The 22,218-nt window shown below is 47.6% G+C and overlaps 1 protein-coding gene across 1 annotated transcript in view; it reads left to right on the top strand.

Annotated features, from left to right (window-relative positions):
* The window catches only part of LOC144822877 (solute carrier family 13 member 1-like), a 701,886-nt gene that overhangs the window by 641,684 nt on the left and 37,984 nt on the right, over positions 1 to 22,218 (top strand). Inside the window, exon 15 of the mRNA XM_078680852.1 lies at positions 4,506 to 4,643. Coding sequence (XP_078536978.1) covers positions 4,506 to 4,643 — 138 coding nt within the window. The remainder of the gene's footprint in view (positions 1 to 4,505; positions 4,644 to 22,218) is intronic.

Raw genomic sequence — 22,218 nt, 5'->3', positions numbered from 1 at the left:
AGTCTAAGGATGATGTCATGCCACATGACTTAACCTCCAACAGCACCATGGTGCAAACAAAATGGAGCTGGGAGACCATTTGCACTCTCTTGCCTACCTAATGCAGCCTTGGGCATTCCTGTGTTTGTGTTCAATATTGTCCGCATATGTACTACACGAAAAACCAAAAGATCTAATCATAGATGCCTGCAGGACCATACATAAATGAAATAATGTAGGGCTCAAAGAAGATCCTTGAGGCAACCCCAAGGGGAGACTGAAGTCAACTGATAAAAAAGGAAATGAGAAGATACAATTAGGTCATCTAAAAGAAAAGATTTAATACAGTTCAAAGTCAAACCACAGATCCCACTACTCACTAACCTATCTCTAGGCACAGGGTCCGCAACTGTATCAAAAGATGTAGATGCAATAGGATCAACGAAGTCGAGCTGCTGTGGTCCAAGATGGTGCTAATATACTCTAATAAGCGATACAAAAGGGGATGATGGACGGAGTGCTTGAGCAAATCAAACACTCACCCCCAGTCAACTGATCTGGGTTTAATCCATCACCATTCTTTAGCTCACTCCGCCACCCCAGTTCAGACATGGCCATATGCAAATCAGTCTGACCCTGTGCCTCATGGGAACAGTCCAGCCCGAACTGCCAAAGCCATGTCTTCCCTGGACCGGAAACAAGCATCCTGGGACACGTTTCTGACATTTCAGCCATCATCAGCCAGGCTAGCTTGAATCCAGTGGCAAAGTGAGCAAGGGACTCACATCTGAGCATCCCCCTTTGTATCACTCAGCTATAGCAAAGATGACAGTCTAAGTGCTGTAAAGTAGTCTGAAACCTGACTGGAAATTGTGCAGTAGCTGGGTCTTTTCTAGATAAGATGTTACATGGGAGCTCTTGATAAAGTTGGTTTGGTATGGAAGCTGAGAAATAAGTCTATAGTTAGCCAGAATGTTAGTGTCTGAGGGCCTGATTTCGATTTTAGTTGATGGGTTACTCCGTCTCAATGGTAATGGATATCCCGTCCGGCGAAATATAAATCCCATAGGATATTATGGGATTTATATTTTGACGGATGGGATATCCAACACCGATGTGACGGAGTAACCCGTTGTTCGAAATCTAAATCAGGTCTTAAGGGTGGCTTTTAAGGCAGCTTAGCTCTGTAAACGTGTTTTCATTTGGGTAGGAGTGTGGCAGTGGCAAAAGATTTATTGAAGATTTCACCAGTTTGAGGACCACTAAATCCTTGGCAAGAGCCTGGATTTGAGGGGGTATGAATCCATCGGCAAACATGATTTAATGGTTATCATAAGGGATTTAAGTATCTCTATGGACAAATGAGGGAATTCAGACAGGCAGGTACTGGGATTGATAGCGTTACTTACATCACACCTAGAGGTAATGCTGCTGGAGATATCTGGCACAAAAGAGGATCATATTTCAGTATTTTGTTTTTATAAAAGATAACCAGAATTTTGCACAATTCCTGTGAGTGGATTATAGTTTTAGAGCAGGCAACAGGAGAGAGAAAGCTCTTCAGAATGGAAAAGACCTGTCTGGAAGGGTTCTTGATGCTTTCTATCCTGCCTGCAAAGAATTTCCACATGCAGGACGGATGCTGTTCTGGTACAGTACCTGATAAGGACCACAAAGAGTTAAGATTGTGGGCCAGTAAGGCAGATTAAGGAATTTTTCAGTAACCCTATGCCTACACTTACCCAATCTGTCTTGAAGTTTCTTAATAAGAAGATTAGATTCTTGGGGAATCATAATAATAAATGGAATCAAAACATTATCTTACAGGGTAACCAGTATAGGGGGACTAACCAAACAGAATTCAGTTGAGGTAAACATAGCATCCAAAATATGACCTGCCTTTTGAGTAAGTTGAAAACCAGCTTGTTTCAAACCCAAAATCTTAAGTTCCATTGTGTCTTTATCATACTTTTTTATTTAAATGAAAATCGAAGTCTCCCAACTACACAAAGTTGGAAGATATGAGAATGAGAGGAGACAGATATTCTTCCAGTTTAACCACAACATTGTTCTTCGTTTCAGTTGGACAAAATATCAAGGAACCACTCAATGGAAACATATCCTTGGCCTTATTAAAGAATGCTAAGCATTCACAATAAGAGATGGATGTGACCATAATGAGAGTACACAACAGGAAGTCCTTGTGGATAATGGTCACTTTCCCTCTCGTGTTTAATGACACAATCACAGCTCTGAAGATAGTATCCCTCAGGGATGGCTAGCGCTATGTCAGATGCCCAAGAGTTGTTTACCCATGCCTCAGATAAAAACAAAATATCAGATTTGAAATCAGAGTGCACCTCCCAGACGTCACCAGGGACCTAACATTAAGATGAAAGCAACGTAGGCTACTAAACAGAATAGAATCAATGTTTGTGCAAATGTTGGTGTTCGTCAACATCGAGGACTTGACTGTCCCTGTAGGCCCAACCAAGAACTTGCAATGAATACCTTTATTCTGTATCAACCCTTTTGCAAGGATCGGGACGCAGGCATTGCAATGCTCATGTTTATTGTTCAGAAGGTATAGAAGTTTAGAGATGTAAACAAACCTAGTGCCTGGAGACAGAAGATCAGGGTGGCTGAGGCTGGTCTCTATCCATGTGCGGACAGAAGCAGCCAGGTTTGTCTTAGGCGGGTGAGCTGTGCAGACACACAGCACAGCAGCCTGCTTTATGTGGCAGCTCGTGTTCCTGCACAGAGTAAGATTTCAACAACTAGAACATCGAGTCGAACACAGTGCAAGGAGTGGGCGCCATGGTGGGAGGAGCCTATTCTTATATCACACTTCACGGGAAGTGTAGAGCACAAAAAACACTTTATTACTATTCAGGTGAGGGTTTAACTAGCGTGGATTATTCTGGCTTGTCGTTCTCTCTTAGCTTTCTCAATTTAGTTCCTGAAAGCTCTTCTTTTGTTGTGCTTAACAACCCCGGAAATTGAGTGGATGGGTTTACAAAGAAAGGGTTTTTCACGGGATCTCTCTATCGTTGTTGAAGCTTATAGTAATCATTCTATTTTTAAATCCTATTTAAGTCACTAGGGTTAGTTTAGGAAGAGATGTGAAGCGAAATATTTTGATCCCTTGTTTTGTGAGGGTTTGCATGTATTTTCTTTTCTTCAGAATGGATTTTCATTAGATTTAAACATGAGAATCCAGTTAGCACCGATGAAATAATATTACAGAGAGAATAAGGCAGTGTTAAAGATTGCAAACCTTTTGTTTTATGTCTTGTTAAAGTTTTTGCTCATGCTAGTGCTGGGGTTTGGCCACTATCACCGATTGGGAATCTTTGGTTAGTTTGGAGGCTTTTAAAAGTCCGCCTTTTTAACTTTTGCAATAAATAGCTATTAAACATCTTTCTTGAATAACTGTGTTTTTGCAGCAATCACATCAGCTAAAACTTTGGGAGAATTAGAATCTCTTTACTGTCGGCATCCTTATCATCAGATCTTTGATGATCTCATAGTTTTTAAGTCAGGTTGCGTGTGTACTGAAGGTGTCCTCTTCCTTTCATTTAAATCAAGAGATTATTTTACCTGATTTTCTCCTTACCCAATAACTCAGGAGAGTGTTTTGCATTTTTAGATGTTGAAAGTGCTTTATTGGCTTATATGGATATAGTTTCTTTCTGGCAGATGGAAGCTCTTTTTGCTAATACTCGTCCATCCAAGAAATTATACAAACCTTCCATTATGTTGCTGTGTCAATTAATACAATCATTAATTGAGGCCATCTGCACTAAGAAATGAATTTCTTGGCTCTTACAATTGCAAAGGAGAAATACTAGGAGATTGCTTGGTGGAAATCTGTAGGGCAGTCACTTGGTCTACGCCTTAAACTTTTGTTAAGCATTACATATAGAGGTCATTCTGAAGATGTTTCTGGAATGCAAGAAACTACAGACCAAGCAAGAGAGAGTGTCCTTAACATATACATTTGGGTTACAGCATTTGTTGCCTGACAGTGCTTTTGCTAATAATCCTAGTGTATTACAGCTTTAGTATTCCTCACTTTGTAATGACCAGAACAGGGAAAGGACGAAGAGGTAATGCTTTAATTACTTACCGGTAATTCTATTACTTCAAATCTTTTTCCCTTTTCTGGTAATTACATTCTACCCTCCCTCCCAAACTAATTACATGGATGATTGGGATTGGAGGCAGGGTATGATATACAACTTATGCAGCATGTGCTAAGATCACTGCTTTGTAGTACCGTGATGTTATGGTAGGTCTTTTGTTTCATATTTTCTTTCAGTAGGTAATTAAGCTTTTAACACTTGGCTGCTCTAGGCATAGCACCTCACTACATAGTGACCTGAACAGGGAAGAAGGCTAGGAGTAATGGAATTACCGGTAAGTATTAAAGTATTCTACAACTATATTTTACATGAAGCTGATAATAATGCACCTTCCTGGTTAGGTAAAAGGATTTCTAATTACGTATTTCTTAACTCTTACAGGCAGAAGGGATTGGAATAAATCCACTTCTTATCATCATTCCCGCAACAATAAGTGCCTCTTGCGCTTTCCTCTTACCTGTTGCCAACCCTCCTAATGCCATTGTCTTTTCATATGGCCATCTCACGGTACAAGACATGGTAAGTTGTGCTTCATTTGTCAATATCATTTCCCTTGAAGACATGGATAGAAATGTTTTTGATAAAGATGACCATTATCAGCTTTTTCTTATGTTTTATCTTCCTCTTCTTAATGACTTTAAATCATTAGGCTATTCCATAATTGCATTTTTGTGTGCTGTGAATAATGGACTAACTCATTCTTAGACATTTTATCAGCTTTAAAAAGATGAAAGGCTGACTTAGCCAATTCAAGATTCAAACCTATGACCTTTTATGACCTTTGTTTAATGCAATCACTTTAAAAGTTCCATTGTCCCTGGAAGCTATCTTATATACACAATAAGTTGATTGGTGACCATGGTTGGGCTAACAGGTTTAATTTTACATTAATAGCAAGCCCTAACACTGATCTCTTGTGGTGCCATCTCTTTCTGCTCCTTCCCGAATGGCTTATCCCAGCTAAGTGGTCAAGGACTGTTCCACATCATTCTTCCTGCCTTAAGAAGCTGGTGCATCATTTCCTGGCAGCACACATCTTTTCACTTCAGTGGGATGCTAATTACTGCCATGGAAGGGAAAGGAGAGTCAGCAGCTGTTTGAACTGTGATATCCTTGTTTGGCTTTTAGGCAGCAGAAATATGATTTTGATTTATAAAAGTTACCTTTTCATTGGAGGTATCAAAGATTTACTTTCACGGCTGAACTAAATTTTTGATAAATGTGAAAAAGAATTTTAAGCAAGTTCCTAGCATTTTTCTAACAGAGATTATAAACATGGGATACACAAAGAGCCTCCGCACTCATGGTGGAGGCTCCACAGTCGTAACAAGACCTCCACAATGAGAAATTGCAGGGTTCGAGATCCCTCCATGACTGCAAAGCCTCCATTATATGTGTGGAGGCCCTTATTTGAATTGGGCCCATAGGGCCAGATGTAGGTAGCCAAATACCGGTCGGTAACGGCCGATTTCGGCCGTTACCGACCGGTATTCGGCTTTTGAGATGTAGGGGGCATCTGATTTACAGAATCGGTAAATTTACCGATTCTGTAAATATACAGAATCGGTAAAATACCGAATTGGTAAATTTACCGATTCTGTAAATCAAGATGTAGGTGGCACTTCACAGAGTGCCACAGGCCCTTTAGGAGTCGGTATTTACCACCCAATCCTATTGGGTGGTAAAATACCGATTTCAGGTGTACATGCACATCTGTGCATGCACACCTATGCCATGTGACACACAGACATGCCCTTATGGCATGTATGTGTGCCACATGGCACACAAGCCTGCACTTGGGGTGCTACAAGGTGTCAAAGTGACACCCCGTTCCCCCTGCCAGGATTCGGTATTTACCGATTCGGTAAATACCGAATCGGTATTTCCCTTTGATTCCTATGGGCTTCAAAGCCCAAAGGAATCAATGGGAAATACCGATTCGGTATTTACCGAATCGGTAAATACCGAATCTTACAGATTCGATAATTGTGTTTTAAGAATTACCTACATCTGCCTCCTTCTAATTTACCGATTCATAAATACCGAATCGGTAAAATTCGGTATTTATGAGTCGGTAAAATAGATTTACGTACATCTGGGCCATAGTCTTTTATTCACAATCATACTTCTCTTTATGAAAATGCCACTTTACCATCAGAGTGACAATTAGCATCTGGAAGCTGTTCACTTTAGAGACATCTTTATTCTTTATATTTAGTGTGTCTGTTATACACTCAACACTGTGGGCTTATAGGACACACCAGGGGTTCAGTGAGACAATGCATAAAAAGAAGCTTTTCTTCATGCTAAGATCTTTACTCCAGCATGTGTTGCTGCAGTGTTTTAAGCTGCAGCCAAGTATGCCACAGTGGTTTGCCTGCAGTCAGACATTTCAGTTGCACATTTGGGTGGTATAAATGTACACTGAAAAATACATATGACATTTAACTGCCACACCAGTGGTGCATGTCCTGCACCTTATTAGAAGGAAACTAAGCCAATTCTGAAAAACTCATTTTACCTTATGTTGAACGGCCAAAGAACAGTTTTACAGTGTCCAGAGTCTCAACTTTAGCAAAAAAATACATCCATAAAAAGGCAGACGATCTAGAGAGACCATGCAGAAATGACAGCTTTGCTCCACACGATAGTATGCATTTTTAGAGTGACAACAGAAAGAAGCAACCAGTTTTCTAGTCTGTAAAATAGGTAGTCACTTTTTCACCTTTGATACCAAGTACACATTTCAAGTGGCCCTAATCGTAACGTGTGTACTGAAATAGTGACCGGTACTCGATAATGTGTGCTCTAAAATATTGACTTTACCAGCTTTGGGTGAAAACGATTTATTCCCATACAGTATATTGCCTTGAAAAATTATACCTCTTTTTTGGCATCAACATGTTGGAATGTGTTGAATTCACGAATGCTGCAATGGCTGATGAGTTTACTGCAGGCTGACATAGAAAAAAGGTTGAGACAGCAATTTCAGAATGTATGGTAGACTCATTTAGTGTTCACCATAAACCAAGCAAACATCATCAAGAGGGTGCCACTTAATTATTGTGAGAGAAACATAAGGTTGAAAACAATTTTTTGAAAGACATTTTGCCAACATACAGTGGCCCAAAAGTTCACTTTATATGATACAGTGATCTGCAGTACCACTGTATTTACAAGGCATTGATGTTAGGAACAACACTACAAGCCTTGCTATCATTGACAGCTGTCTGAACAGAATCAGCCTAGGTCCCCTCAGATTTTAGTCAATCCCCAAAGATACTGTCATTCAGCTCCTCCAAATCAAAACCACTCTCACCTTTACTAGCCACAGACTCGACTCCTGATTGAATCTCACCATCAACAATGCTAATATACATTTTGTAAATGTTTTTTTTTGCTGGCTTATTTGACTAACAAGACAGTTGCCAAGAACACCACAATCAATTTGGACACTAAGCTACTGCAGGGTGATCTAATTACTTCTTCACTAAGAAATCCCCACCCGCACACTGTTAGATAATGACAAAAGTTCAAACCTCTTTGCCATACCTATAAATGCCCAGATCTCACAGACAACACTTCAGTACCTCTGAAACAAGGTAACAACGTAAACATGGATAGAGCTCTGTGCTTAGCACTCCATAATTCTTTTTTTGGGGAAATATTTTTATTTGCTTTTTGAAAGTCATAACAAAAAAGAGCACCAACTTGTCCCCGACACACATATATGAAACCATGCGGAAGGGCATTTGCATCTCAGGTATCGCACAAATCGAGGACAACATCTGCTAGTAGTCAAAACAATAAGAACAATTGGACAAGCACAGTAAAGCATGATACATGGGTTAAGAACTTTGAGATGACAAGTCTTAAGACGCTTCATCATACATAGCTAGATCATGATATCGATTGCAGTCACCCTAAATTTTGTGAAACCTACCATGGCCGCCCTTAGTTTTTATATGTAACCCTTTTCGCCACCATGTATAGATCCATTCTCCTTTTCCATTCTTCCAAGATCGGTACCTCTGAGGCCCACCAGTATCTGTCCAGATTCCTCCTAGCTATCACCAGGTCTAAAATGCAGAATAGTAGTTTTGTTTGGGGGACATCTACATCAGTGGGTATGTTTAGGAGGGTGAATTTAGGATCATCAGGCAGTTGCTCCTATTACTTTACCTAGTTCTAAAAGTACCTTGCACCATAAGGAGTGTATGGGTGGATATTGTAGAGTGCCACCCGGGCGCTACTCTACTTTGTATCGAACACCACATGCATCCCCACACCCCTCGGTGCGGGCTCGCACCGAGGGGATAAATAAACCTGCGGGAGACCGCTCGGGGTCTTCCCACCTACACCCAGCATAACTAGTGTTGTCTCATAATCATTTAGTGATTCGTGGGCCTGCCCGTAGCCGAGCAGCCCTCCACATTGGTGACGAGGCCGGTACACTGATACCCACGTGTGCCTGTATGCTTCGAGACGCGCGGAGCCCACCCGCGTCTGTCCTGCCCCGCTCGAGCTGAGGGTGAGAGGCGCCACGAGGGTCCCTGCGTGCCTGACCCGGCACGCGACTGACCGTCAACCGGTGCGGGCCTGCCCATGCGTCTCCTGCCAGAAGGAACGCTTTCGGCTGGCGGGCCCCCGGTTATGCTGCGGCGCCTGGGTGAGTGAGACGCGCATTCTATCCCCAGCCGCGCCGCTGTGCCCCGCTGCGGCCTACCTGTCTTCTGGACACCTCCGGAGGCCCCGCCTGCCCAGAACTGCCCGCTCTAACACAAGCGGCCGAAGACGCCGGTACAGACTGAAGCAGAGGCCCCGGCCAGGGCTGCCCTTCGTGGTGCCTGCGCGCACACGCACGCCCCCCCCTCCCATCCTCCCCGCCGTGTGCGAGGCAGAAGCACCTTTGCGACACGCCCGTGGACGTGCGCAGACGGCTATCTCCAGCACCACAGGCCAAGCGAGGCCCTGCACAGCACGTGTAGGCACTCGCATCAAGCATTGGCTAGACCAAGTCTGGGAAACTGCACAGAAGAGTGGGGGAAGAAGAGCACAAGAAAAGCAAAAAGGGGAAAAGAATTGTAGGAGTAACGTGCAATCTAGAGGCACAGAGACACAAGGGTGCGAGGGCTCCAGCATGCCCACCCATCTGCACACGGCGCCCTACACGTGGTGAGGCCGGTTTGAGCCAGCGAGCACAGGTGTCGCACCCCTCAGGAAGCCAATGGAGCAGGGCGTGACAGCACACGTCCATTCCAGTACCAAGCAAAGCAAAGCGCCGCCACTGACGTGGAACACGAGGGAGCTACGCCTGATTGCGTCACGACACTGCCATGAGCGTCCAAGCGCCGGCAGCCACAGCAGCAGCGCCAGCGGCCGCAGCTGCACAGCAAGGAGCAGGAGGGAACCCAGGTCCCGCGCCGAGGCCCCCGCTGCCGACGAACGCACACACTGCCGTCGCACCCCTGTCCCCGTTCAGCGAATCCGCCGACCCAGCTACTGCCGCCCCAGATGGAAGGCATGGGTGGGAAGACTCAACCACTACTTCAAGGGGACACGTGAAACTGATAGGACCGTCAAGAGGTCACTCCTCATCTACTATGGGGGAGAGGAAATTTACGATCTCTTCAAAACTCTCCCAAACACTTGGGAAGACGACGACTATGATGCAGCGGTCAATGCGCTGAACGCCCATTTTGACCCGCAACTTAACAATGACTTTGAAAAGTTCAAGTTTAAGAGGGCCTGGCAGACTGAATCCGAGTCCGTAGACATGTTCTACGCGAGGCTCCGCCGGCTAGCCAGCACATGTCCGTTCAGAGAGCCGAGAGAGGAGATCCGAGACCAGATCATCGTAGGATGTCAATCAAAGTTGCTGAGAAAGCTGATACTACGCCAGCCGGGCATTTCCCTCGATGAGATCCTGGTCTTGGCTCGGTCCCACGAACTGTCCGATGCCAGGGCGGAGGTAATGGAAGCCGCCCTACATTCCCCTGTAGCCACTCCATCGACTACCCGGCTCCCACAGATCAAAGAGGAAAAAGTGGACGCCATCCCAAGAAGGCCCGCGCAAACACGTCAAGCAACCAAATTCACGCCAAAGAACCAATGCGGATACTGCGGAGAAGACCACCCTGCCGATGCCACGTGCGGAGCCAGAGGAAAGATATGCTCCCGCTGTGGGCGACCAAATCATTACGCCAAAGTGTGCAGAGGAGGACGTTTCCGAGCCACGCCCAGGGCCAGAGGCATGCCACAGCGTGTCCGTCAACTATCGTAGGAAGAACAAGCACCACCACCGGACGACCAAGCACAAGGCAAACGCCCCATGTATGAAGACGACGATGACGAGGAGGTGTTTGTCATCTCGTATGTCAACCGGGCAGGCACCAAGAGACGTCCCCCGCCAATGTGTTTGGTCACCATTGATGGCAGCAAAGTTCAGGCGCTGATAGACACAGGCGCGTCTGTAAACGTGATGGACTCAGACCAGTATGAGCAGCTCTCGCCCAAGCCGGCACTCGAACCATCGAGCGCAAGGATCTACACATACGGAGGCACCGACCCCCTGCCACTGCGTGGAGTCATCCAAACCACCATCGTGAGTGGGAAGCTCTCCACGAAGGCCAAGTTCCACGTGACCTAAGGCAAGAAGGGAACTTTGCTCAGTTGCCACACGGCGGAAGATCTAGAGCTTGTATTTTTTGCCAACCAAGTCCATGAATGCCACGTGGAGGCCCTGCTTGAAAAGTTTTCAGAGCTATTCCAGGGATTAGGCAAGCTCAAGGGAAAGAAGTTCCGACTGCACATTGACAAATCGGTACGGCCTGTGGCCCTCCGGCACCGGCGCGTGCCCTTCAATCTCAGGCCGCAGGTGGAGGAAGAACTCAGGAAACTCAAGGAACTGGGGGTGATAGAGAAGGTGTCCGGATCCACTCCCTGGGTATACCCCTTGGTGGTAGCCCCCAAGCCCAAGCAACCAGGAGCGATTCGGCTGTGCGTCGATATGAGGCTACCCAACACGGCGGTGAAGCGGGAGCGGCATATCACCCCAACCATGGACGACATAGTGGCGGACTTAAATGGCGCAAAGTGGTTCTCCAAGCTCGACCTAAATGCAGGTTACCATCAGCTGGAGTTGGAGCCAGAAAACTAACCACCTTCTCGACTCACGTGGGGCTACGCCGCTACCGAAGACTCAGCTTTGGAGTATCCTCAGCCGCCGAAGTTTTTCAAAACACCATTCGGGAGGTGCTATCGGGACTAAGCGGAGTTATCAACCTCAGCGACAATATCCTAGTATACTCCGACACCCTGGAGGAGCACCACGCTCACCTGAGAGCCGCCCTGCAACGACTTGTGGACAGCGGCCTGACACTAATTAAATGAAAGCAAATTTATAACGCACAAACTCAGCCCCAAGGGCATCAAGGCGCCTAACCAAAAAATACTGACATGTCCAGAGGGCTAATTACTAGTAAGCTTTCTTGAAACACCATGTTTTGAGGGCTTTTTTGAAGAGGGGCAGTGAGGATAGGGACTTAAGCTCTAAGGGGAGTGCATTCCAAAGACATGGGGCAACTGTAGAGAAAGCTCTTCCTCCCCATCTGGTCTTCTTAGTCCGAGGGATCACCAAAAGATTCTGTTGTGATGAGCGTAAACATCTGCTGGGAACATAGCCAGCGAGAAGTGATCCCAACCCATCAGAAGTTCCAGCTTTCAGAGCCCTATGCACCAAACAAATGATTTTAAAGGAGATACGGTGCTCTATAGGAAGCCAGTGGAGGCTCTTTCTGGCTAGTGTCGCAGAGGAAGAGCAGGGAATGTCTAGTACAAATCTTGCTGCCGCATTCTGTACTATTTGGAGGCGCTGGATCAGTCCCTTATTGATCTCTGCATACAGTGAGTTGCAATAGTCCAATCTTGAACCGACCAACGCAACCACTGTCTGTTTCCTAGCTTGCGGGGAGAGGTAATGTACTATTCGTCGGAGAATTTTGATAATTCCCCAACAGGTTGCCACCGTTCTATGGACCAGAAGGGTCATTGCCAGCGAGGTATCAAAAATGACCCCGAGGTTTCTAGCTGAATGAGAGGGGACTGGGCAGGTTCCCAAGGATTGCGGCCACCATTCATTTGACCACACATCCTGGTTCCTTCCAAAGATCAGCACCTCGGTCTTATCGCCATTCAGCCTCAGGGAGTTGAGTATCATCCAGTCAGAGACTGATTGCATACAACTCCTGAAGCTGAACGCGGAGGTGCTAACCGATTGGGCCAGCGACACCATGATCTGAGTGTCGTCTGCATACGACACTACTTCTATTCCCTGCGCTTTTACTAATCTCGCTAGCGGGGCCACATAAATGTTAAATAGGGTCGGGCTTAAAGCCGACCCCTGTGGTACCCCACATTGCAGAGATTTAGCAGGGGAGAGGTATTCTCCCAGTTTGACCCTCTGTTCTCTAAGGTCTAAAAAAGAGGACAGAAGGCTCAAAGCTGGCCCCTCCACCCCTATCTCCCTCAAACGAGATGTTAAAGTCGAGGGAGATAGGGAGTCGAATGCTGCGGTCAGATCGAGTAAGACCAGCAGCGTTGTCTGACCCTGGTCCACTTTCATTCTGATGTTGTTTGTCACCATGTTAAGTGCAGACTCCGTACTATGGAGTTTCCTGAATCCATGCTGGGTCTGATCTAGAAACCCAGAGGAGTCCAGGAAGGCAGATAGGTGCGAGTTCAGGTGGGCCTCAAGCATTTTGGCGGGGGCAGGAAGTAAGGAGATGGGTCTGAAATTTATTAAGATTGTGGGGTCAAGGGAGGGCTTTTTAAGTAGTGGCTTAACAATCGCTTTCTTCCCGACTGAAGGAAAAACCCCATGCAACAGGGCACTATTTATTACCTCCAGTAAAGGAGGAAGCAATGTGTCCCTACACTCCTTCATCACTTTAAGAGGACAGGGGTCCAAAGGAGACGAAGATTTAGTCCTGTTCAACAGTGAGTTAAGGTTATCGAGTGTGATCGGTGGGAAGTTAGAGAGAGTCTTGGTAGGATCTTTAGACCATGTTTCTAAGTTTGTGAGAGCCTGGATAGTGTAATTCCCAAGGGATTTTTTCAGCATTTCCAGGTTGACGGAGATCTCATCGATTTTAGCATAGAAGAAAGTTGAGATCTTGTCACAGAGCTCCTGCGATCCTATCACTGGGTCTGGGACTTGTAGTGAGCTAAGGGAATCCACTACCTTAAACAGCTCCTTCGATGAGGCGAGAGAAGTTGTAAGGTCAGAAAAGAATTCCTGCTTTGTCTTAATGACCGTGGCCTTTTTTCACCTAACAATCGTTTATGAGTCTCTCTGTCTGTAGTGTCCCATGTTTTCCTCCATTTTCTCTCCTGTCTCCTGCACCCCTGTCTCATCAGCCTAAGTGGCTTAGTGAACCAGGGGGCGGAGGGCCTGCGCCTCGCTGAATATCGGCGTATAGCTGGAGCTAGAGCGTCTATTACTCCAATGATGGAGTTGGTAAGTTTTTGTGCTGCCTTCTCTGGGTCTGACGGCAGGGAGACAGAACTAATGAGAGGGGCCAAAGACTCATTAGTGATGTTTTTATAATTCCTTTTGCCCTCTCTCTGAGCCTGTCCCTTCATGGAAGGATCTGAGTGAGGAAGGGTCAGTTCTATAGGTACTGCCAGGTGGTCTGTCCAGACCAGCGGTTCAGGAGTACCCGTCTTAACCCTAGGATCGTTGGAAAAAACTCCGTCCAGCGTGTGGCCTGCCCGGTGAGTTGGGCCTTTTACCAATTGAAGAAAGCCACAAGCTTCGAGGGGATCAACCAAGGAGGAGGTATATTTAGAGGTGAGGTCTTCTAAGTGAAAGTTTAGGTCCCCTAAAATAGTGAAATGGGGCTTACCAACATATGGCTCCAGAATTCTGAACAGATCACTGCTAAAATTTGATCTAGGGCCTGGGGGCCTATACATAAGGAGGCCTACAAAGGATGCTGATGGAGATGAGGAGATAAAGAAATGCAGTACCTGAAAGGGGTCAGATGGTACCGACAGAGCATTAATACGGCAGGTAAGATGCGACTGGTAGAGAATCGCCAATCCTCCGCCCCTTCGCTTGGCTCTGTCAAATCTGAGCAGTGCGTAACCCTCCGGGATTGCCATTAAAAGGTCGTGTCCTGAGGTCTCCGTGGGCCCAGGTTTCCGTAATAAAGACCCATACAGGTTTTCTAGACAACGCAAAGTCATGGAAGGCCACATTGTTTTTAATTATGGAGTGAGCATTAATGAGGTATCCTTTCTCCGAGTGGGTACTTTTAGACGAGGAGCAAATATGTTGATGTGGAAGGGTAATCGTGGGGGAAGTGTCAGGGTTCCGAGTACAGGCGTTATATGAGCCCATGAGCAGTACATCCTCAGGGGTGTGACTATGCTGGCCTAGGAGATCACTTGGTTTCAAGATCAACATTTCCTCCGAAGTGTAAGAATGTAATACCTGAGGGGGAAGCTCCGGGAGCCCGTCCTCAGCGCGGACGGGCGCAGACGGGCTGAACTCTGGCGTAACTCCGGCGCTAATACGGCGCGCCCGCTGAACGCGTCCGCTGCGCGGAGCCATAGCCGTATGTTTTTATACTGGTGACTCACCCAAGATGGCCGCCGCTATCACTCCGCCCGAGTCCCAGGTATCCCAGCCCTAATATCGGCCGGACACTCTGGGGGGAGGCAGCGCTGAATTTAGTAAGTGCAAATAGATTTTTTAAAAAGCCACAATTAAAATGATGCCTTCACCATAAAATTGGTGAGGCAACTAACGTCGCGCTAAATCGGCGTGCTAGTGCTGGGGGGGGAGAGGACACACGGGGCAAGTGCTCACAAGTAAAAAGTTCAATAAAGGAGAAGAGAAAAGACCGCCCGGCTCAAGCCTCAGGCGTTAAGTGCAGTATTCTCGCGTATGGGGCGCTCTGCTTGTTTTTATACTGGTGACTCACCCAAGATGGCCGCCGCTATCACTCCGCCCAAGTCCCAGGTATCCCAGCCCTAATATCAGCCGGACACTCTGGGGGGAGGCAGCGCTGAATTTAGTAAGTGCAAATAGATTTTTTAAAAAGCCACAATTAAAATGATGCCCTCACCATAAAATCGGTGAGGCATCTAACGTCGCGCTAAATCGGCGCACTAGTGCTGGGGGGGAGAGGACACACGGGGCAAGTGCTCACAAGTAAAAAGTTCAGTAAAGGACAAGAGAAAAGACCGCCCGGCTCAAGCCTCAGGCGTTAAGTGCAGTATTCTCGCGTATGGGGCGCTCTGCTTGTTTTTATACTGGTGACTCACCCAAGATGGCCGCCGCTATCACTCCGCCCGAGTCCCAGGTATCCCAGCCCTAATATCGGCCGGACACTCTGGGGGGAGGCAGCGCTGAATTTAGTAAGTGCAAATAGATTTTTTAAAAAGCCAAAATTAAAATGATGCCTTCACCATAAAATCGGTGAGGCAACTAACGTCGCGCTAAATCGGACAAGAGAAAAGACCGCCCGGCTTAAGCCTCAGGCGTTAAGTGCAGTATTCTAGACAGATCCAAATGCTCATTCTATCAAGAGAGCATAGACTTTTTCGGATACACATTCACGCGGGAAGGGCTTAAGGTGGATCCCAAAAAGGCGGAGGCGATCCGGGCAGCGAGCACTCCCCGGAATCCCACCGAAGTGCGGAGTTTCCTGGGCATGGCCACCTACTGTGGCCGGTTTATCCCGAATCTGGAGGCCATGTCCGAGCCTCTAAGAACCCTCACATGTCAAGACGGAAAGTGGGAGTGGTCCACAGCCGCCAACAAGGCGTTTCAGGACATCAAGACCAGCCTGCTTGACAAGATGGTGATGGCGTACTTCCAACCCCAACGCAAAACGGAACTAGTCGTCGATGCGAGCCCGGTCGGGCTGGGTGCGGTGCTCTTACAAGAACATGGAGCTGATGTGTGGAAGCCGGTGGCCTATGCCAGTAAGGCACTGACTGATACCGAAACACGCTATGCGCAGATTGAACGGGAGGTGCTCGCCATTAAATGGGCGTGCCAGCACTTCCACCTGTACCTGTGCGGCCAAGAGTTCACCGTGGTCACTGACCACAAGCCATTGATACCCCTGTTTGCAGGTTTGACCCGACTGGCTCCCCCGCGCATTGAACGATGGGCAGTCCAGCTGCAAGGATATAACTTTAAAGTGGTATTCCGACCAGGGGCTCACAATCCTGCGGACTACCTATCACGGCATCCGGAATCCAGTGCTTTGGGGCATGCCCCAGACGCAGCCCCGGGGGTTGAAGCGTTCGTCCACATGGTCTCACAATCCGCCTGTCCCAAAGCAATGACACTATCCGAGATAGGCCAGGCCACGTCCTGTCCAAGGTCAAGGAAGCGCTGCAGGCGAACAGCTGGGCGCACTTCATGGACGGATCACGAACCCTCCGGCTAGAAGTCTATCATGCCCGACAGCAACTGTGGCAAGTGAGACATGAGCTGAGCGTGGGGAAAGGTGGCGTCATCCTCAGAGGTCATCTAATCGTAGTCCTGGAAGGCCTGCAGAAAAGAATCCTGGAGTTGGCCCATGTAGGGCATTGGGGGACAGCCAAAACCAAGGCGTGGTTAAGGAACAAGGTCTGGTTTCCAGCCATGGACGCTATGGTCGATGAAATGGTGAGATCATGCCACGCCTGCACCATCACAGGTGGAGATCCGGCCCCCGCGCCCATAATTACCGAGGAACCGTGCACGACCCCATGGACACACCTGAGCGTGGACTTCGGGAGTTTTCCGGATGGCCGTCACATGATGGTGATTGTCGACTCGTACTCAAAGTTCCCGATTGTGGAAGTCTTGTCGTCCACGGCATTTCCACAGGTGAAGACTGCCCTGGACGGCACCTTTGCGCTGATGGGACTCCCTGCAGAAGTCGGACAACGGCCCACCTTTTCAGGGACGGGAGTTCCAGGGGTACCTAGAGGACCTCGCCATCCGACACAGAAAGATCACCCCCTTATTGGCCCAGGCCAACGGGGAGGTGGAAAGACTCATGAGGACTCTCAATCGCGCCCTGCGCATTGCTGTTGACAATGGAGAAAATCCGGAAACTGCCCTTGCCCAGTTTCTGGGGGATATTGCCAAACGCCGCACAGCACCACGAAGTGTGCGCCAGCCCATCTATTGTTCAAACGAGCCCCGAGAGACATTATACCGGCGGGTCCGGAGTGGGCCCCAGAACCGAGGAATGAGGAAGCTGTGCAAGCGAGAAGAGAAACGACCAATCGGAAAGCGAGTGAGGTGCGCCATGCCAAGCTGCCTACGGTTGCCATAGGAGACTCGGTGGTGATCAAAGATCGACACCCCGGGTGGAAATTCCGGACACCTTACGAGCCTGAGGTCTGGATTGTAGAAGAGATCAGGGGAACGATGGTGACGGTCTGAAAAGGAAACCAACGGGTCACCAGGAATGTCTCTAGCTTCAAGAGAGCTACTGGTCCAGAATCAGATGCTGGAAGCGAGGTCCACCCTTGCAGGACACCGCCACGAGACCTGGCCGTGTCGTCCCCGGCCCGGAGTCCAGCAACGGAGAAGAGTGCCACGGAGAGCCCTGGGATCAGGGAACTGACAAGAACACCCTGCCTGTCCCCGGACCGTGAAGAGGCCACCAAACGCCACTGTGAGGTGCCAATGTCTCCCAGCCGCCGCAACCAAAGATATCATCTACGGCCCAATCCCGGGCCCAGTCAGAGACTCCGAGACTTTGTGTGTACCTCCCCATAAGAAGAACTTTGATCCTGGTACCAGCTAAAATAAAGGAGGGATGTAGAGTGCCACCCGGGCGCTACTCTACTTTGTATCGAACACCACATGCATGCCCACACCCCTCGGGGCGGGCTCGCACCGAGGGGATAAATAAACCTGCGGGAGACCGCTCGGGGTCTTCCCGCTTACACCCAGCATAACTAGTGTTGTCTCATAATCATTTAGTGATTCGTGGGCCTGCCCGTAGCCGAGCAGCCCTCCACAGATATGACCGTCGATTATGGAAAAAATCTCCCAGTGGCGGCCTTCACCTCAGGCAGTCCAATGAGTTCACTCTGCCCATTCTGTGTAGATATGCCCTGTCTTATAAAGTCCAATGTAGGACTTTGAACTGAATTAGTCTTAACCTGGACTTAATAGCTACCTCTCTGGGGAATATTAGTGTCGCTTCCCAATCGAAATCTTCCCATTCCCCCATGTCATTGCCCCATGTAGTTTATGGTTTCCGCAGGGTATCGGGCATATTGTTATTGAAAGCTTTATACACAGAAGACACTGCCTTCTCAGTTATCTCTCCCAACAAGAGTCTACCTTCAAGGGGGGCTTATTCTGGTTGATCTGCCTTGTTCCCTTCTACCGTATCAGTAGTGATGAAAGTTCAACTCTGAAACTGTGTCCTCTCCAGTGCATAAGTAGGGTGATTGCCGTCCACATGACCCCAGTCATTGACTGCAATCAAGTGGGCGGCCCTGTATTAGGCCCTAACATCAGGAAGGGTTTTACTTTTTTACTTCCACTATATGCATTGCATTGCACTGCAATGTCCATAGAGCTATATGAGGATGTGCATTATCCCAGAGCAGTCTCCTAAGATCTTCGTCAATTGTGACAAATACATCATCAGGGACTGTGTAGTAAGTGTTCTGCAGGGGCTACAGAAATTTCAGAGGGGCAACCATTTTAAACATGGCCACCCTTCCCAGGATCACTACAAGCAGTGACCTCCAACGCTCTGCCACTATACGGAAATCTGCCAGTATTGTCCTCACATTATGGTCTATCCATAGTATTGGATCTAATGTGGCATAGATTCCCAAATACTGGAAGCACCCCCTGCTTACTGGCTGCCTCCCGGGGAGATCTACTGGATCGAGGTGACCAAAAACAAGGAAGAGGACTGACCTATCCAACTTTGGTATATCCGGATTGGGCCCCATAGTCCCCAAAGATTAAACACTGTAGGGATCGACTCCTCCGTTTTGGTAAAATTTAAGAGTATATCGTCAACATACAATGAATGATATTTTTTCCTCAGTGATTGGGTATCCACTTTTCTTTAAGCTGGTGATGCGGGGGTGTCCATGTACAATACAAGCTAGAGGTTTCAATTGGAGGGCAAGGAGGAGTGGGACAATGGGCATCTCTGACTGCTCCCTTTCTGAACTGGGAACTCTGCTGAGAGAACAACATTAACTCGCACTGTCGCGACTGGTTCCCGGACAGCCCCATCCAGTTCAGTAACTATGGTAAGAAGCCAAGCCATCTCAAAGTTTGCATCATAAAAGGCCAATGACCTGCATCAAAGGCCTTTTTGGCGTCTATGGAAACAAACACATGGGGATCAAGGCGGGAATGGACATCTGCCATCCATTTGTGAAGTCAGCAAAGATTACCTCTGGCAGAAAACTTAGGTATGAAGCCACACTGATCCATGTGAACCAGGGGTGGCATGACACTTAGAAGCCTAGTGGCAAGAATTGTAGCCAGAATGTAGGTTTCTATATTAAGCAAGGAGATCAGGCAGTACGACCCACAATCGGCAGGTGGCTTTCCAACTATATGTATCACCACTATCGTGGCTGTGTGCAAGTCTGGGAGGAGGTTTTCCCTCTCGGTAAGCCAAATATAACTTAAGCAAATTGGGAGCTAAAACATCCACTTGTTTCTTAAAATATTAGGCCGGGAAACCATTGGGTTCTGGAGTTTTGCCAGAGTTGACCTTAGCTTCAGCGGTCTGTACTTGTTTCCAGGGCCATGAGGTCCTCAGTAGGGAGTGTCGGTAGGTCCACCGCAGATAAATATTCTACAATGCAGGAGTGGTCCACCAAAGTGCGGCTTTATTAAGGGTCTCATAATATTTCGCAAATGCGTCGGCAATCTCTCTGTCTGTTGTACCAAGTGTCCCCCCCATTCCCTCTATTTGATGCACTTATCAGGTTTTTATTTCGCAGCGACCCAACCATGGCAACAACTTTCCGGCTTTATCACTGGCATCGTATAGATGATGCTAAAAGGCCAAAAGTTGAGTCCGTGCTTCATTAGTTGCCAGTGCTTTGTATTCTGTTCGTAAGGACCACGTTTTATCAGGGTCAGAGGAATTGGTGAGGACACAATCATGGCTACGCCCACTGCAGTCACAATTCGAGATCTTCCATCTCCCCGATAGTCTTCTTTTTAAATGCAATAATATCGTACACCCTGCTTCGCATCACTGCCTTATAAGCCTCCCACAAAACCATCGCTGAGCTTATGGAGTTTTTATTTCCTATAAAATAAAGATTGGTTTCTGTTCTAATTTCTCGCATTATTGCCCCATCTCTAAGCTCCCAGGCATCCAGTCTCCACGTTCCACCAGTCTCCCGGGGCCTCTGTTTCAGAGAGATCCAGAGCGCTGGAGTGGTCTGACAGCCCCTGAGCAAGGTAATCTGTCCGTTGGATCATCACCACTTCCCCCGCTCGCACAAGAATATTGTCCAGCCTAGAGAATACTTTATGCATTCCAGAGTAATAGGAGTAGCCCCATTCCTGTAGATGATGGTGGCATCAAAGATCTATCAGTCCCAGCGTCTCTATAAAGCGAGCTAGTGGTGTGTTTCTGGGTGAGGCGGTTACTATCCCGGATCTATCTGCATCAGGGGACATCACATCATTGAAGACCCCCCCATGATATGTAGGGAAGACTTAATCGTCAACAGAATCAAAGTGACTTTGTAAGTTGTAGGTTGTTGCAGTCATGGGCGGGTGGACACAAAGACACAGATAATAGTAGCAACCGTACAACTCCAGAGGCCCTGAACAGCCATATACTTCCCACTGGGGTCTATCAATGACCTTTGGAAGTTGGAAAGGAGGGGACTTTCGGATTAGAATGGCCACTCTCCTGGATCCCAACATGAATCCTGCATGTGATGGGACAGTATAGGCTCCACTGGCCAGGAATTGGCAATGGGTCCCCCTCAGATATGTCTCTTGCAGGAGGAGTACATCGGGTTTCAGGCACCTGTTATAAGCTGTCCCCTTTTAATTTTATTGCCCAACCCATTGACATTTCAAGTTAAAATTGAACGACCCCTGGGGGCTGAGCCAGTGGAGTGGATCATGTTATCTCAGTTGAATATCTGATGTACTCAAATCTGCAGCAGAAAACAGCCCACATATACATTGATCCCTCTCGCTTAGCATACCAACAGTAAACATAACAGAACAGAACAATTTCAACAAAAAATCTTCGACCCCTGTTCCCTCTTCCTACCCCATGCCCCGCACGCACTCACCCTCAGCATTTCTCAAGGTAACTACATCGCATGACCTAGCCTGAGTGGTCTGTAGTCCACCCCACCTCAAACACGCACCCTAGAACCTTAAATAACAAAATAACCAACCGAAAAAGTCACTCACACACTAGCATTCAACCAATATCACTCAATGAAAAGGAAGGGTCCAGTCTAACCTGGGTCCGATTCCTTGACATCTTGTCCCACATGATTTCAATTTGATTCACTCACTCGTACACCCACTCAACATAGACCAATCACCCACTGAAAATAGAAAAAGAAAGAGAGCAAACTGGGGGGCGGGAGGGCGTGAAAGAGAAGTAATAGAAACCTCTCTCACGGGCCCTTATCCGTATCCCCGTCAAACAACCAAGGAGCCCCAGAAAAGAGATTGACCCCCAATGTTAAAATTTGGTGTCCCTATTGACCCCTCTAGTGGGATCAATAGTCTCCAGTTCAGTTTGTTCTGTCAGTACTGCCAGTGAGACGCACCTCCGCTCTACTCCGGACAGCTGCTGAGTGCGACGCCCTCCCGGGTGAGACCACCTCGGGTCAGATTCAGAAGAGTGTTTACTAGGCAGTTTCCATCTCAGAGGTGTTTACCATGACCTACCCTGACCTTTCCCTGCGTGGGCCCAGGACTTGCTTTTCGAAGACCAGAGTTTTGGATTGTGCACCCGTTCTTCTCTCCCTTGGTTTATTTGGCATGGGGTCTTGCGTTGGCCAGAGTGGGAAGGTCTTTCTTACAGCCATCTCAAGCCTC

This window comes from Lissotriton helveticus, chromosome 3_1 (assembly GCF_964261635.1).
Source record: "Lissotriton helveticus chromosome 3_1, aLisHel1.1, whole genome shotgun sequence".
In the NCBI taxonomy this organism is placed as follows: Eukaryota; Metazoa; Chordata; class Amphibia; order Caudata; family Salamandridae; genus Lissotriton; species Lissotriton helveticus.
The sequence above is the reverse complement of the archived record's forward strand: the minus strand, read 5'-3'. Positions and strand labels throughout refer to the sequence as shown.